The sequence below is a fragment of the Esox lucius genome, chromosome 21 (assembly GCF_011004845.1).
Source record: "Esox lucius isolate fEsoLuc1 chromosome 21, fEsoLuc1.pri, whole genome shotgun sequence".
Taxonomy (NCBI): Eukaryota; Metazoa; Chordata; class Actinopteri; order Esociformes; family Esocidae; genus Esox; species Esox lucius.
In genome coordinates, this window is record NC_047589.1 from 18,615,205 (window position 1) to 18,632,657 (window position 17,453).

Here is a 17,453-nt window from a genome sequence, read left to right on the forward strand (position 1 = left end):
GTTTTTGTCAAAAAAAAGAAAGAAAAGGTAATTCAATTTCAATTGTATTTTTACTCAAACCATCTATGTATTTGTACTTGGGGTCTGGGAGGTGTGATGTAAGTGACGTCAAATTGTGGTTTAGGAGACTTGGTTGAAGCCAAGATTAAACCAACTTCTGCAATTCTCCAACAGTGATATTTGCAGAATACCTCTCAAGCCATCCTCACTGTGCATGGAGGCAAATACTCTTTGGGTACTCGTCCAGGCAGCTTTATCACAGATTGCCCTGAAGGTTTGTACTTACATCTCTGTAGCTATTAGATTTGTAGCCATTGGCTAATTAATGAAGGTCAGCCACCTTTGGTCTCATTTCATTTTTGGATTTTCTGTCCTTTCCCATTTTGATCAGAGTCATGTGTGCCGCCCCAGTGAAACAGGAAGTCATGAATGACCACTTAAGGGTTCATTATGACTAACGCACATGAACTTGAACAAAAAATATGTCAGTGGGAGGATACTTCTTTTAGATTTGGTTCATAAGAATTCCCAGGAGTACTAAGAATTATGACACAAATCATTTGAGAAAAATATTCATTCATTGATTTTTACCTCAACTAAAGGTTAGAATTTGTTAATATCTTGCGGGTAAGATCAAGCAGAGAAAACAAGACATGTTTGATAATCTTTACCAAGGTGGACAATCATTCTAGAGGCCATTGTGTTGGAGACACTGTTACACAATGTTGTCTGCAGACACAAAGACTTGTCTATAATATTTCACATTGTGAACATAAACTGCCAGTAACTCCACATTGTGCCTTCTGCTCTGTTGCCTGAACTCAGCCTAATGGACATTTTGGCTAGGGTGCCCTGTGAAACTACCCTGATGAGCCAAAACATAATGACCACCTGCCTAACATGCTGTTGGTCCTCCACGCGCCGCCAAAACAGTGCAGTCCCAACGAGGCACGGACTCTACGAAGCCCCTGGTTTCCTGTGGTTATAGACACCAAGACATTAGCAGCAGACCCTTCAAGTCCGGCAAGTTGTGAGGTGGAGTCGCAGTGGATCAGACTTGTTGGTCCAGCACATCCCACGGACGCTCAATCGGATTGAGATCTGGGGGATTTGGAGGCCAGGCCAAGACAAACTCTTCATCACGTTCATCCAACCATTTCCGAACAATGCGTGCAGTGTGGCAGGGTACATTATCCTGTTGAAAAAGGCCACTGCCATCAGGGAATGCCGTTGCCATGAATGGGTGTACCTGGTCTGCAACGATGTTTAGGTACGTGGCACGTATAATAAATTGACGTCCGCATGAACGCCCAGGGTTTCCCAGCAAAACATTGCCCAGAGGATCCCACTCCCTCCACCGGCTTGTGGTCTTCTCACGGGCATTCCTGGTGCCATCATTTTCCCAGGTAAATGGCACGCACATACACATGGCCCACACATAAAAGAAAACAAGACTCATCATACAGGTGACCTTCCACTGCTCCAAGGCCCAGTTCCAGCACTCGCATGCCCATTGAAGGCGCTTTCAACGGTGGTCACAGGGGCCACGGGCACCCTGACAGGTCTGTGGCTGCGCAGCCCCATACGCACCAGGGTGCAATGCATTGTGTGTTGTGACACATTCCTCCCATAACCATCATTAACATTTCCTGCGACCTGTGACACAGTAGACCTTCTGTCAGTTCGGACCAGACGGGATAGCTTTTGTTGCCCTTGCACATCAATGAGCCTCGGGCAGCCATTATAGGTCTGTAGTTTGCTCTTCCTCGGACCACTGTCGGTGGCTTCTCACCACTGCTGACCGGGAGCACCCCACAAGCCTTGTCGTTTCAGAGATGCTCTGACCCAGTCGTCTGGCCATGACAATTTGGCCTTTGTGAAAGTCGCTCAGCTCTGCCTATTTTTCACTGCATCCCACACGTTGACTATGAGAACTGAGAGTTCACTTACCATCTAATCTACCCAGACATTGATCAATATTATTCACTTCACCTGTGAGTGGTCATAATGTTTTGACTCAGTGTACTTAGGGCAAAGGCTGAGGATGATGTAGTTAGGCCACTGACCAGAGTCATATGTGACTTAGGAAAAAGGAGTGCACTACGTAAAGATTAGGGTGTCATTTTTGACCAAGACAAATACAACCTAATGGTTGAAGCAAACACTATGTCCCTTCTTTATTTGTGCAGTCTTCCAGCGTGTGGTTGAGATAAGAGAGGAGAGGGTTAAGAGGAAGTAGAGCAGTTTGCAACCTATCAACATCCGGTGTTACTTCTCGTTACTCACGCTCACATGCAGAGGGTAGGGGTCCAGAATATTGCAGTTCCTTGCCAAAAATGAGCATGTGTGGCCATGTACACAAGCAACCCAAGGTTCCACTTTCACAGCTTCCGCCAGATAGAAAAACAACACAGCAACCTGCCTGGACTATTGCTTAGTTGAAATCTTCAAGAAATAATTGTTTTGTTGTATCTTTTTTAAGTTTGCACTTTGGTATAATTGCATTTAGCGGTGCACTGGAGTGACTTAAAAAGGCAGGGAGGAATTGAGCTTGTCCGGACTCATCTAGTCATTAAATGGATTGAAATAAATCAGCGTCATGATTAAAATAACTGCCATTATACATAAAATGGTCCGGCCACAGCATATTGTGTGAATCTACACGCATGGCTAGCCAGATGATGTGCTAAATGTATTATCAAGGACGGTCAACATTGCCTGACTGCCAATTCCTATATCATCTCATATTGATTGGACAAAAAACAGAAGAACAATAACAGTGCAAAAAGAATGAATGACCAGTTGGCTTGGATATTAATGGAATATTTGTTTTGTTACTATTTTAGGAAGAAAATACATAAATGTAATGTTGAGTGATATATTGATACAAATGGGTTACTCGTTGTTTTAAAATAATGTTGGTAATGTAAAATCAACTGTACAATCGTATAGTACAGTACAGATTTAGACAATTTTATATTAAGGAAAAGACAATAAAGAGATGCCCATTCAAAAGGTGTGATGACAGGGAAAAAATATATCTTTTTATAGGATATTGTGTCAGGGAATGTTTGACACGACTCCAAATGTATGCTTCTCTGCAAAGGGACATTTTAAATTATGGGCAGAATGCTTGATAGGAAGATATGGGTTACTCAGGCCTTTTACTGTACATCTGTTATACCCACTGTCAAACAAGCACAGTTTGCTGTGCCAGTGATTCAAATTAATTAAATGTATTTTGTCCCTGAAATGTCCCAAATATTTGCCTCAGCACTGTGTGCTTATCCCACTGACACTTGCTCAGCCCCAAGTGATTTGCAGACAAATACTTCTACCCAGCAGCCGCTCGTTATGTGCAATTTTCCCCAGGATGGTCAGAATTTTGTGGCCTACTCAGCCTGACTTCAACATTCTCTCTTCCTGTTTCTATCTCTCAGGCGCTCAATGGTCTACTCACATGGATATTTCAATATTTCAATACTGAAAGAGGAGTGACCCCGTGTATAAGTGAATTTGTCCAACATTTTTGCAGGACAGGAATGGTCAATATGTTACGTTTTTTTTTTTGTTGTTGTATTCGCTGCTTTTCTTAAAATACATTTGTTGTTATAATGGAAGTGGAAAGGTGGTGCTGAGAAAATAAGAGAAAAACAACAACGGCCTTTTGAAGCAGATGCTGCCAAATGCAGCACCATAATGGAGGTGTTTCGACGGCCTGTTAAGAATGGTGCTGACAGTGATTCTCTTTCACACAGGCATACTCAGCCCAAATGTGATTTACCTGTCATTACCAAAGTCAAGTAGTCCTACAACAGTGGCGGGGAAATGGCACGCATGATGTCGCGCTTAACTCACTAGCTTCCCGTTCATTTTAGCGGGGTGCGTTACATTGTTATTTTAAAATCTGGTGACATTTTCTCCTCCTGTTGGTAAATGTTGAGTGTGTGCTAGCTAGCTAGCCAAAGTATTACGTAAATTAGTCACTGATAATCGGAATTGTCTGTAAATCTAATAAATTATTATTATTCTTAGAAATACCTGCTCAAAAAAATTAAGGGAACACGTAATCATCACAGTGTAGCACTGAGTCAATTCAACTTCAGGGATATCAATCCATCCTATGAGGAAGCATAAGCGATTGTGAATCAGTGTCACCTGTTTTGGTGCAAATGAAAGTAACAACAGGTGCACTGGAGAGGCAACAACAAGACAATCCGCAAAAAGGGAATGTTTTTGCAGGTGGTGGCCACAGACAATTACTCTCTCCTTATCCTTCCTGACTGATTGTTCTCTAGTTTTGCATTTTGCTAGTGTCCTGGTCACTACTGGTAGGATGAGGCGGAACCTGCAGCCCATTCAGGTTCCACAGGTAGTTCAGCTCCTCCGGGATGGCACATCCATACATGCCGTCGCAAGAAAGTTTGCTGCCTCCCAGTACAGTCTCAAGAGCATGGAGGAGATACCAGGAGACGGGTCGTTACACAGGGAAAGCTGGACAGGGCTGTAGAAGGGCATCAACCAGGCAACAGGACCAGTATCTGTTCGTTTGTGCAAGGAGGATCAGGAGGAGCACTGCCGGAGCCCTACAAAACGACCTCCATCGGGCTACTGGTGTGCATGTTTCTGCCCAAATTGTCAGAAACAGACTCCATGAAGGTGGCTCACAGCCCAGCACCGTGCAGCTCGATTGGAATTTGCCATAGAACACCAGAATTGGCAGATCCTCCACTGGCAACCCGTTCTCTTCACAGATGAGAGCAGGTTAACACTGTGACAGACATGAAAGAGTCTGGAGACGCCGTGGTGAACATTATGCTGCCTGCAACATCATCCAGCATGACCGGTTTGGCGGTGGGTCAGTGATGGTTTGGGGAGGCATATCCTTGGAGGGTTGCACAGACATCCACGTGCTAGCCAATGGTACCCTGACTGCTGTTAGGTACAAGGATGACATCCTCAGACCCATCGTCAGACCTTATGCTGGTGCAGTGGGCCCTGGGTTCCTCCTGGTGCAGGACAATGCCCGGCTTCATGTGGGCAGAGTGTGTAGGCAGTTCCTGGTTGACGAAGGCACTGATGCCATTGATTGGCCCTCACATTCCCCAGACCTGAATCCAATTGAGAACCTCTGGGACGTTATGTATTGGTGCATCTGATGTTGTCAAGTAGCACCACAGACTGTCCAGGAGCTCACTGATGCGTTGATCCAGGTCTGGGAGGAGATCCCCCAGGACACCATCCAGGAGCATGCCCAGATGTTGTCAGAAGTGCATACAGGCATGTGGGGGCCATATACACTACTGAATTGCTGTGATGAAATTCATGCAAAGTTGGAACAGCCTGTGATTTCAAGTTTGAATCCAGACCTCAATCGGTTGGTGATTTTGGTTTCTATTGACTGTTGTTAAGCCCTTTTGTTCTCAACAAATTACAAAGTGTACGGTAAAGACTTTGATCTTTAATATATTTAGATAATCGAGACCCGATTTAAATGTGCTTTAAATGTTCCCTTAATACATTTTGATCGGTTTAAAAACTGTGTTTCTGTTCAAATAAGTTCAAACTAGATTATACAGTAGTACAGTCAATTTAATAGATGACAGTATAGTCAACCAAAACAATGCCAGAACAGAGCCTAAGAAAATGGAGAGGATGGAGGCAGGGTGTGATATAGAGAGAAAAACACCAGAGGAAAGAGTAGAGACACAGACAGATGAAATGAATGCAGAAGTTTCCACCAGTAGTTGATTAGCATACTTCACAAGGGCTCTTGGAAATACATGTCATTATTGCCCTGCACATCTGATGTGAAAACCATCTGTGGCTATATTCACCAGCGCACAGAAAATTTTTTATATTTCTGAGGATGCATGTGCTATATTTTCTCTGATGTGGGTGTGTTATGAACCGTTCAGTAGTAATTTATATGACCTGGTAAACACAGCAACATTTTGACTTTCACAGTGGAGAAGACTGTGAACAAATAATCATTTTAGGATATGGCCAATAGCATTGTTGGATTAAGTGCTAGATGCATGTTGGTGGCTGGGCTGTAACACAACATCTATAGCAGTTCTGTTACTTTTCATCATATGATCAAATGCTCGAAGGCACTGAGGAAGGTCAAAGCTTCATATAGAACTCAACTTAAAATATTTCTTTATAAATTTGTCATTTCGAGTTTTGATTTTAGTAACAAAGTGCAGCGGATTATACAGAATAGATGACGTCATAGATCATTTAGGAATTCACCCAGTAAGCCGTGATAGCATGCTTCTTCTTAAAATGTATTTTAATCTGACACAAACTACGTTCAGTTAGCTACGTAAAGGGTATGTTTATGAAAAGAGAGGGAGACCTCCCGAAAGCAGCTTTAGCTGGAGGCTTCTCAGATGCCGTACTTTAATTTGGTTTCTCTTTCTCTCTCTGTTCCAACCACCATGACCTACAGCCACAGCATTACCACAGTGGTATTCTGGTTACATTCTGGGTATGACGCTTTGCACTCCACAGCTCCACAAACACATCCAGCGCTGCTTGCCACCCTGATGGCAGGGTCCAGCACTGATACACACACACAACATATATTGCCAGGGCCTAGTTTTTTAATAGTATACATATACGCATATACATAATTCATCCATAAACTCTAATTCCCAAAGTTTATCTTGAAGCTCTCCAATATTTTAAACGATCAATCTTTTTGCATTTACATTGAATAACATATATATACACATTTTGTTTTCATCACTAAATAAATATATACTTTTTTTCCCAGGGTCCTCACCTTAAAATCTTCACAAAGGAACCCTAATATCCCTCGGTAGAGCCTTCTAAATTTTCATGCCTGTTTTGAAATGCCTAATCATAGTTATTAATTGTATGTTTGTTTACGAACTCATAAATATGTCTATGTTAATTGCCTGCTGTGTTGGCAGCAGATTTACTCCTAGGTGGCTGATAGTAGTTAACAGTAATAGTAAAGAGTAACAGTATATAGTAACAGCTTATAAGAATTAACGGACCACTGCACCGTTAAGTCCAAAAGGAAAGTTTTGAGTGAGGAACAGAAGCGCTCAGTTTGCAGTGGTCTCTTAATTTTAACCCTTCTGTTCCTCACTCACAACCTTCCTTTTGGACTTTTTTGGAAAGGAATGCAGTGGTCCCTTCATTCCTTCCAGAGCTGTACACTATGTTTATTACATGTTGAGTATGTTTTCCCTCCACCTGCCTGTATAATGTCGTATTACTACAAATGTGGATATGACAGTTCATGGAGTAATTTCCAATTAGATCCTGACATAGATGTTGTCGCTCAGTCACTTCAGTGCAATTTAACTGAAGACTCTAAGCCTATGCTTACTGCATGGACTGTTCCCTAAAGACTCAGTCCAGTGAAACATGAGATTGCCTAAAAGTTGAAATATTATTTTCAAATGTAGTAAATGATGATACTTCCCTTATTGTGTATTGAGTTTTTTTAAATGTATTTTTGGAAATGTAGCTTGTTTAGTAGGGATGAAACATTTGGCTTACTTCTAATACTTCTGTGAATTACTGTCTTTCTGGGTAAGGGGGTGGGCCAGTGCATTCAGCCAGTTACGGTGAATGTTTATGAATATTTATGCTTACACAATCACACTGAGCTTTAAGGACCAAATGAGGTTCAAATAATGAAAAATAGGAACATTTAAGGATTTAAAGGCCAATATAAACTAAATGTTTTGCATTGCCCAGTTGTCCTTTTGACATATTAATCTTTTTTTATTATGTCTGGGTAAAGAAAGCTAAGGTTTGTAACCCAAACATTTAGTTAAATTTAGCCTAAGTTTGGTTCATAGTTTCTCCTGGCTCACAGAGTACCTTCAGTGTGAGGAATCCTCAGGCGTGACACTGCAAAATAATAACTTTTGCTATAAAGTAATATTCAGCAGTAGGAAAATTATAAATATACCTCATGATTGGGCTGGAGAAATGTAATTTCAAATTCATACACAGTGCTAAGGATGCAGGGAATTAAAGAATTATGGCTTTAACAAAATGGAGTCGGCAACCTTTGATTAGCCATTTCCTGTAAGTGAATTAATCAAAAATAGTTAATCAACCCAAACCTAATGGTTTAATTCAATGTACATTTCATTCAATCAATTTTTAAGGTGCCACAGGTTCAATTATGAAGACCAGCTTAGGAGGAACAAAACTGGTGGAAAAATAAATTACATCTGCATAAACGGCAGCTGTTGAACGAACACACTTTTAATCACATAACCCCTAGACTAGATAAGTTAAAGGTACACAGATAAAAAAACGGACAAGGGAACCTGAAGATAAAGGATAGTGCTGTTTCTTACTGTCTTTGATTCTGTTTACAGAATACTCACAATGTGTTTCATTGCTGCAGTAAAGTCCAATGCCACTGAGCATGTATGTGTGTACTTTGAACGATAACAGGCTGTTAATTCTTTCGAAGGTGTATATACTGCTCTGAAAAAAATTAAGAGACCACTACATTTTTCTTTCCTTTCCAAAAAAGTTGAAAAGGAAAGTTTTGAGTGAGTAACAGAAGTGTTCAATTTCCAGTGGTCTCTGAATTTTTTTTGAAAAGGAAATAAAAAGGGGCAGTGGTCTCTTAATTTTTTCCAGAGCTGTATGTTCTGGGGCAGTTATCCTGTAGGCTGTTCTTTGTTAGATTGGCTTCAGTTGATCCATGACTCACCAAACATCTTCTTCAAAGTTTTCTTTCACCAGGTATTGTATGTTGATTGTGCTCACATGAACAATTGTTCATGGAGCATAGTGACATTCATTTTTAAACTCAGTAAGTAAATATATAACCAGTGTAACTGAAAATAGATCTGTATGTAGGACCACCATGACATAGGCAGGTTTGTTCCAGCCCACTTTCATACTAACATTCTACCACCCAAAGGAAAATTAGTGGATACTGGAGATCAACCTATATGCGGTCTCACTGGCCAAAGCTGCAACTTACATAGTGAATGACTTGTTAAAACCACCAACTCTTCCTTTCTGTGGTATTTGACTGGGCAGTTGCTGCACAACAAAACAGGAAATTTCATGTTTCCTCTGCCGGTTATAGCAACAGTTTTCATCACAAGACGTCTGCGCAAACAACACACAGCAGGCTCACAAACACATACATATACATACGCGGACACACCAACACCCCACAAAACACAATGAATATAGCCACATTCTCACTTTAGACCACCAGAAGCAGGCACAGTGAACACATTGCCCTATCGTATAACAAGGAAACAAGATCCAGCGCGTGGATGAGACATTCTAACATTCTAACATTTTAACGTTATAACAAGAACAATTTTATCACATCTGGTAAATTTTAACAGGATATGGTTGTCTTATGTTATTTTTTCACAATTTTTTATTAATGTCCAATTCATTATTATGGCCATGTCTCATCGCCACAACAGTCAAAGATAAAGACATTCTCCCTTATACATGTGCCCAAGCCATTCTGCTTCCTAGAAAATATTCATTTACATACATGCACAATGCAGTGGCTAACACAACTTCACACCATGGGGCTCTGTTTCATGGTTTATAAATATGAGAAACATTTCATTACTGACCTAAACTCAATTATTTTGTAAAGAACCTTTTATTTCCTCCTTTGAATTGTATTAATATGCACACAACATTACACAAATGTAACACGACTTCACATTTGCCTTTTTTCCATGTACATGAAAGTACTTATAGGTTCAGTATGAAGTGGGCTTCCAGCATTTCTTTTTAATGGTCTTAGGAAGCAGTCTGGGCCTGAAGGTCAGCACAAAGATTGCAGAAATCCCAAACAGGCAAAGTACAGGTACAAGAACCAGCAAGATGTACCAGTACACAGACTCTTCCTCACTTCCATCACATATTAGAGAGTCTAAAAGCACCACTCTGTGTGTCCTTTTTGTACGATCCTGACATGAAATATCTGAAAGGTCCATGATGTTCATGGCTTCCGCCTTCTCAAACATTCTGTACCAGTCCAATTGACAGCAGTTAAAAGTGTTTCCACTAAGAAAAACTGTCTTGAGTTTTAAGGCTAATTTTCTAGCCTGTCCCGAGGGTACTGTGGTCAGTTTGTTTTCCCGCAAGTCCAGCAGCCTGAGTTCCAACGTTAGCAGTGAAGCAGGAAGCTGAGTAAGAGAGTTTCTTGCAATGTTCAAAGACTTCAAGTGTTTGAACGAAGAAAAGTCAAAGTCTCTCAGGCCTGTGTTTCCTAATCCTAGATAGTGTAAAGTTCTGCTGAGTTCTGCTACTGATCTGGGCTCGATAATGAGTTCTGGGTTGTTGGACAGCTCAAGGTGTGTAAGGGGTGTCCCTATGAATGCTGACCATGGCACCTTCCCAAGGTTGCACCCTGATAGGTGGAGATGTTTAAGAGAGTTGATGTTTCTCCAAACAAGACAGTCTGATTGGTCACTCCATGGTCCCACCTTTCTCCTGGTCCTGCCTATATCCTGAAGGAGGCATATGCCAATTCTGTTGAAGCTGATATCTACAGAGCTAAGGCTGGTGAGGGAGGAGAACAGCCTAGAAGGTAGACTCTGCAGGTAATTCTGGCTCAGGTTAAGGTAGCTCAGGTTGGCTAGCTCCCTCAAATGATCTTGGTCAGCATGGACCTCTTCCAACATATTATTGCTCACATCCAACTCATACAATGTGCTGGGCAGCTTTTCCTGAGTCAAATTCAAGACCTTGAGGCAGTTTGTCTGCATCCTGAGTCTGGCCAGGTTTGGCATTTTACTGATGAACCCCTGAGGGAAGTAGCCCACCTGATTAACACTCAGATCCAACACTTCTAGAGAGGAGATGTGCCCATGCAGACTCTCGTCCCACAGCTGAGCAGTGACATTGCTCACATTGCCCTTTAGGTTGTAGAACTGGACGCTGGTGGTCCAGCTGGGGTAGGAAGCGTTGTCTGCCAGGTGTTCGTAGAAGCTCACCGTGTTCTGGGACAGATGTAGGTTCCTAAGTCGGCTGTGGGTGGGCAAGAAGGGGAAGAAGAAGATGTTGTTGTCCGTGAGATCTAAAGTCTCTAGCTGGAAGGTTTCCTGGATGTCCTGGTTGGCTATGAACCACTCAATGGCATTGTGACTGGCGTTCAGAACCACCAGCTGGGTCATGTGGAAGTCTACAAGGCAAGACAGGTAGTTGTAGGCCAGGTTAAGTCTCTGAAGCTTGTATAGGTGGTCAAAGGCGTGGTCGATCTCAAACAGTATGTTCCTCTGCAGGTCCAGCTCCCTGAGCTGGTGGAGGCCATTGAAGGAGGTTTCATCCAGCCTCTGCATCACGTTCCTGGAGAGGTTAAGGTACTCTAGGGACGTCAGGTTCTGGAGGAGGATGGTGACCATTTCGTCCGTCAGCTGGTTTTCTGACAGATCCAAAACCTTGAGTCTAGACACTGTTGCCAGTGCCAGACTACTTTGCTGGTAGCTAATGTGAAGTTTATTGGCAGCTAGATTGAGGCTCTCAAGTTGGGGTGAGTTCTGGAAGACCTTTGAGCCCAAGATCTCCAAGCGGTTGTCTGCACAACTTAGAGTACGTAGGGAAGTGTAGCGGGAGAGGGAGTAGTCCTGTAGAGTTTCTATGTAGTTGTGGTTCAGGTGGAGTTCCTCTATGTTGTCAGGTAGGTCTTGAGGTACAGATGAACACCCACTTTTACTACAGAGAGCAGTCTTTTGAGTCTGAAAAAAAAAAAAGAAAATTAAGTGTATGTGCATATGCAGAACAAGTATTTGATACACAGACGATTTTGCAGGTTTTCCCGCTTACAAAGCATTTAGAAGTCTGTAATTTCTATCATAGGTACTCTTCAACTGTGAGTGACGGAATCTAAAACAAATTGTATGATTTTTAAGTAATTAATTTGCATTTTATTGCATGACATAAGTATTTGATACATCAGAAAAGCAGAACTTAATATTTGATACAGAAACCTTTTTTTGTAATTACAGAGATCATACGTTTTCTGTAGTTCTTGACCAGGTTTGCACACATTGCAGCAGGGATTTTGGCCCACTCCTCCATACAGACCTCCTCCAGATCCTTCAGGTTTCGGGGCTGTGGCTGGGCAATACAGACTTTCAGCTCCCTCCAAAGATTTTCTATTGGGTTCAGGTCTGGAGACTGGCTAGGCCACAGTTGCCCTGGCTGTGTGTTTCGGGTCGTTGTCATGCTGGAAGACCCAGCCACGACCCATCTTCAATGCTCTTACTGAGGGAAGGAGGTTGTTGGTCAAGATCTCACGATACTTGGCCCCATCCATCCTCCCCTCAATACGGTGCAGTCGTCCTGTCCCCTTTGCAGAAAAGCATCCCCAAAGAATGATGTTTCCACCTCCATGCTTCACGGTTGGGATGGTGTTCTTGGGGTTGTACTCATTCTTCTTCTTCCTCCAAACATGGGGAGTGGAGTTTAGAACAAAAACTATATTTTTGTCTCATCAGACCACATGACCTTCTCCCATTCCTCCTCTGGATCATTCAGATGGTCATTGGCAAACTTCAGACGGGCGCTGCAGGATTTTAATCCATGAGGGCGTAGTGTGTTACTAATGGTTTTCTTTGAGACTGTAGTCCCAGCTCTCTTCAGGTCATTGACCAGGTCCTGCCGTGTAGTTCTGGGCTGATCCCTCACCTTCCTCATGATCATTGATGCCCCACGAGGTGAGATCTTGCATGGAGCCCCAGACCGAGGGAGATTGACCGTCATCTTGAACTTCTTCCATTTTCTAATAATTGCACCAACAGTTGTTGCCTTTTCACCAAGCTGCAGGCCATCCCAGGCTTGTGCAGGTCTACAATTTTATCCCTGATGTCCTTACACAGCTCTCTGGTCTTGGCAAATGTGGAGAGGTTGAAGTCTGTTTGACTGACTGTGTGGACAGGTGTCTTTTATACAGGTAACGAGTTCAAACAGGTGCAGTTAATACAGGTAATGAGTGGAGAACACGAGGGCTTCTTAAAGACAAACTAACATGTCTGTGAGAGCCGGAATTCTCACTGGTTGGTAGGTGATCAAATACTTATGTCATGCAATAAAATGCACATTAATTATTTTAAAAGCATACAATGGGATTTTCTGGATTTACATGCTTAAAATAAATTACAATAAAAATGACAGACCTCTACGTGCTTTGTAAGTAGGAAAACCTGCAAAATCGGCAGTGTATCAAATACTTGTTCTCCCCACTGTATCCAATAAAAATATATTTCATATGTAATGTGACAGAACTGTCTGCAGGCGAAACTTTGGTCCCGGCAACAGCCCTGCCTGGTGTGTGTGTAAAGGGGAATCAGGGATAACAGGGAACAGTTGTGAGGTTAACCGTCTCTCTCCCTGTCCCCTATAAAGGAGGTGCCAGCAATCAGGAAAGCGAGGCAGAGCTGGCAGAGATAATGAACGTGATGGCCAAGGAGGAGATCCTGAGGAACAGGCACCATGGATTCGTTGCTTACTACCTTTGTTGTTTTACATTCCCCCACAGTTTGGACTATTTCTTTTGTGATTTTGTGCCTGTTATCTGCTTTGTTTGTTTGTTCTAGTTTCAATCATTGGAAATAAATACACATAAAAAGATGGAATACCTTGACTTTGGTTTCCTGTTTTGTTTTATTCCACCATCCCGCGACAAATATATTATTTGCCTGATTATTCGGGTACTTTAGCAGTAACATTTCAAATATTTTTGTTATCTTTTAAATGGTGTATACTGCAACAATTCAACGGTATGAAGGATGTGTGTGTGACCATGTTTCCATGATCAGCCATGTATCTATCTGTTGTGGTAATTTATTATATGTCTTCCCCTCTGAAACCGGAGTGTTACATTTCTCATGAAAATGTGAACAAGATAATTTTCACACCTTTCGCTGAGAACCACAGTGTTTGCGAATCATGCACTAATGTTCATGAGACTATTCACCTGGGCCCATATGATTTGAGTGGATCAGCAAGTGCTTAGATTGGAGCCATTTGTATGCAAATTTTTATGGGTTACATTTTTATGAGCTATTTTCAGTCAAAACATTCATCCCAATTATCCCAACATAGCTTCTGACAGGCACATAATGTTTATTAACGATTTAAGCGTAATATCTCAATGCAGAACAAAAATCGCTATAAAGGGCAATATCACAATGTTTAAAAATTTGTGTCAAGTAGGTATATCTTCATGTTAACTTTGTTTTAGTTGAAAATGATGTCCTTCAAACATTCTATGCACCAGTTTTGGCAGGTGACTTAATGCCTAAGCCTGCTAAGCATGCAAAGCATGCAAAATAATTTAGAGGTGTTTATTTGGTGTGATGAGTGTTAATATAATGGTCAACAGAAAATATATATATTTAGATATAAAACAAATATACAGAGTGTATATATACACATTACCGTTTGGGGTCACTTAGATATTTCCTTGTTTTTAAAAGGAAAGCACATTTTTGTCCATTAAAATAACATCAAACTGATCAGAAATACAGTGTGGACACTGTTTTTGTTGAAAATAACTATGGCAACTGGAAACGGCAGATTTTCAATCGAATATCTACATAGGCGTTCAGAGGCCCATTATCAGCAAACATTACTCCTGTGTTCTAATGGCACATTGTGTTTGCTAATCCAAGTTTATAATTTTAAAAGGTTAACTGATCATCAGAAAACCCTTTTGTAATTATGTTAGCACAGCTGAAAACTGTTCTGCTGATTAAAGACACAATAAAACTGTCCTTCTTTAGACTAGTTCGGTATCTTCAGCATCAGTGTTTGTGGGTTCGATTACAGGCTCAAAATTGCCAGAAACAAATAACTTTCTTCTGAATCTCATCACTCTATTTTTGTTCTGAGAAATGAAGACTATTTCTTGCAAGAAATTGCCAAGAAATTGTACAACCATGTTTAATAATCCCTTCACAGAACAGCACAAACTGTCTCTAACCAGAATAGAAAGAGGAGTGGGAGGCCCCGGCGCACAACTGAGCAAAAGGACAAATATATTAGGGTGTCTCGTTTTAGGAACAGATGTCTCACAGGTCCTAATATTACCCGCAAAACAGCAGTCTCAACGTTAACAGGTATCCGGTATGCTAGCCTTCTAAGCAGAGTTCTTCCTCTTTGATTTCCTTTGGTCGGTGCTCATGAAGGGCCTTCTTTGATTCAAACCAGAGGTTTTCACTGAGACTCAAGTCTAGAGACTGTGATGGCCATTGCAAAATTGTGTTTCAGCAATCAGTTTAACAATTCTTTCTAGTTTTTGATGTATGCTTGGGTTCGATGAAGAACCACTTGCAGAAATGTTTCAGTGATATCATTTAATCAAGGGTGGCAATCATTTTGGAAGTGACTGTGGTTGTATTAGGCAGCTTGTTGTGTGATGAGGCGTGATGGATCATGATATAGGATATAGAACTGACAGAAAAATTTACATTCAATGAAATTACTACACTTCCACAGTTGCAATTCACTGCCTACTTACTGCAGGAAGATTGAGCACTTTACTCAACAATACCTTCCAAAGGTTGTCAGTAAATTTATGAAAACCTCAACACAAGATTACTGAATAAAATGAATCACAGAGAATTTTCCCTGAACTTACTTTGTGTTAATATGAATCACTTAAAACATGTACATGTTTTTACCCCAAAACATAGGATGTTACTTGTAGTATTGGTTGTAATTTGTTGCTTTAAATATTGAAATTGTATGATTCAGTGCAATATACCTATCACTTTATTAAACATATTTAACCAACTTAAAAACATATTCAACCAAAATAGTATACAAGGCAAAGTGACGGATCACGGCAGATGAAAATCATATCAAACATTTTATCATAGCAAAATGTGATCCAACAACACCAATGAGCATGACTACAGCTGAGGAAAATGTTATTACTGGATTTTAATCCCTGCTCAGAGTCTGGTAAATATCTTAATGTGACCTTAAAAACTACTCTAAGCTGGGACTTGAAAGCACTGACACGAGGTGTCGGTCTGGTTCAGGTTAAAGGCAAAGGGCCGTTTTATAGTGCCAGTTCGTCCCTGCTTATCAGACCCTGTGTGACTACAACAGTGTTTTTTTCTTCAGAAATCGGGATTCTCCGCATGGAGATCTAGTCAAATGCCAGTGTGGGCCAGAACGGGTAGCTATTTCAGACCTCACAACCTCTGCCAAGGCAAGTGTGGTTTTTACCAGTGTGCAGCAGCTGGCCCAGTGGTGGCTGTGGTGGGGGTGGCAAAGGACTGGCATCATAAAGCTCCACAGGGGCCAGAGGGAGAGATAGAGCAGAGTAGAAGGCAGGCCGTAGATGGGCATCTTAACATCCTCACTGTGGTGAGAAAGATTAAGAAGGGAGGTTATTTCTGGGCTAGCTCCAGCCATCTGAGACTAACCGTACATATCTATGTTTGGAAGGAAGAACAACAGAATACACCAGCTGCAATTTCAAGATCTGTTTATTTATCACTAGTTTTTCCCATTATGTCAGTCACTCTGTTACTTTTAGTTGTTACTATACGTAGTCATCTTTCAAAAGATTGGCATGGCTTGCTATAAAACAGCGCCTTTCCCTCTGCCCCATGGCAAAACAAGCAGAACTGCACCGAATGTGTTTTAACGCTGCAAAATATATTTTCCTCATCATTACAAAACATTTGCAGAAAATGAACGGACGTCAAGACAAGAGCCACTAAAAGGTTTTGCCGTGAGATGAGGGACCCCGAACTAGGCTAAGACTAGCCTGAAGCAAGTGTCACCGGCGTTTAAGTACAGCTGCAGCATGGGTTTGAATCCAGCCCATTGCTTTTTCAGCAAAAAGTAAATAAATCAAAAATGATGCTAAAAATATGACAAATAATCAATAAAATATTCATAAAACTCTGCTATACACTCAATTAACATACCTAACATGAAATAACACAAGTCATTGAACGTATTATTATTATTAACACATTTTCGGTTTTGATGCATACAAGCAGGTACTGTCAGGAGCGCCGGTTGCACTGAGGACGTCCATAGATTGCATCGTTAGTTGTTGCGCTGTAGATTGAAGACACCCGTAGAACCAGTGCACCGCGCATCATCTACTTACACTGGTGGTTAGGTATGGGTCCTTCAAGCCACTGACGGTTGAGCTCCTGACCATATCTCTGGTTTGCGCGATGCAGCATCCAGCATTGGTTGGTCAGTCAGTTCTCTTCTATGTGGGGTGGTGTGTGCTCTGTTCAAAGCGGAGCATTGCTTTTAGTATTTGCGGAAGCAGGCGAGCAACGGAAACCAAAGTCACATGGACAACTGCGATCATACATATTGAGAGAAGCTACACTTAGTACTTAGTGCACAGAGCCCATCGGTATGAATGCATAACGTTATTTGCAGTTGATAATGGCTTATATCAAATGCCCATTGGTTTTTAT

At 41.5% G+C, this 17,453-nt stretch overlaps 1 protein-coding gene across 2 annotated transcripts; it reads right to left on the bottom strand.

Moving 5' to 3' along the window:
- Positions 1 to 8,588: 8,588 nt before the first annotated feature.
- nrros (negative regulator of reactive oxygen species) lies at positions 8,589 to 17,262 on the bottom strand. Of its 2 annotated transcripts, none has more exons than XM_010891176.5 (3): positions 17,129 to 17,262; positions 16,231 to 16,366; positions 8,589 to 11,729 (listed from the first exon to the last, which is right to left on the bottom strand). In XM_010891176.5, the coding sequence occupies exons 2-3, from the start codon at positions 16,351 to 16,353 to the stop codon at positions 9,750 to 9,752; spliced, it is 2,103 nt and encodes a 700-aa protein (XP_010889478.2). In that variant the 5' UTR covers positions 16,354 to 16,366; positions 17,129 to 17,262; the 3' UTR covers positions 8,589 to 9,749. The 2 variants fall into 2 exon arrangements, with proteins under 2 accessions (XP_010889478.2, XP_010889477.2); XM_010891175.3 differs by lacking the exon at positions 17,129 to 17,262 and adding an exon at positions 17,010 to 17,122.
- Between the last annotated feature and the right edge of the window lie 191 nt (positions 17,263 to 17,453).

Excerpts from the sequence above, each read along its gene's own strand:
- nrros (XM_010891175.3), bottom strand. The coding sequence starts at position 17,062 with ATGCAATCTATGGACGTCCTCAGTGCAACCGGCGCTCCTGACAGTACC. Across the intron at positions 16,367-17,009 it reads GCTCCTGACAGTACCTGCTT|TGAGGATGTTAAGATGCCCA; the intron begins GTATGCATCAAA and ends TTCTCACCACAG. Across the intron at positions 11,730-16,230 it reads GGGCCAGCTGCTGCACACTG|ACTCAAAAGACTGCTCTCTG; the intron begins GTAAAAACCACA and ends TTTTTTTTTCAG.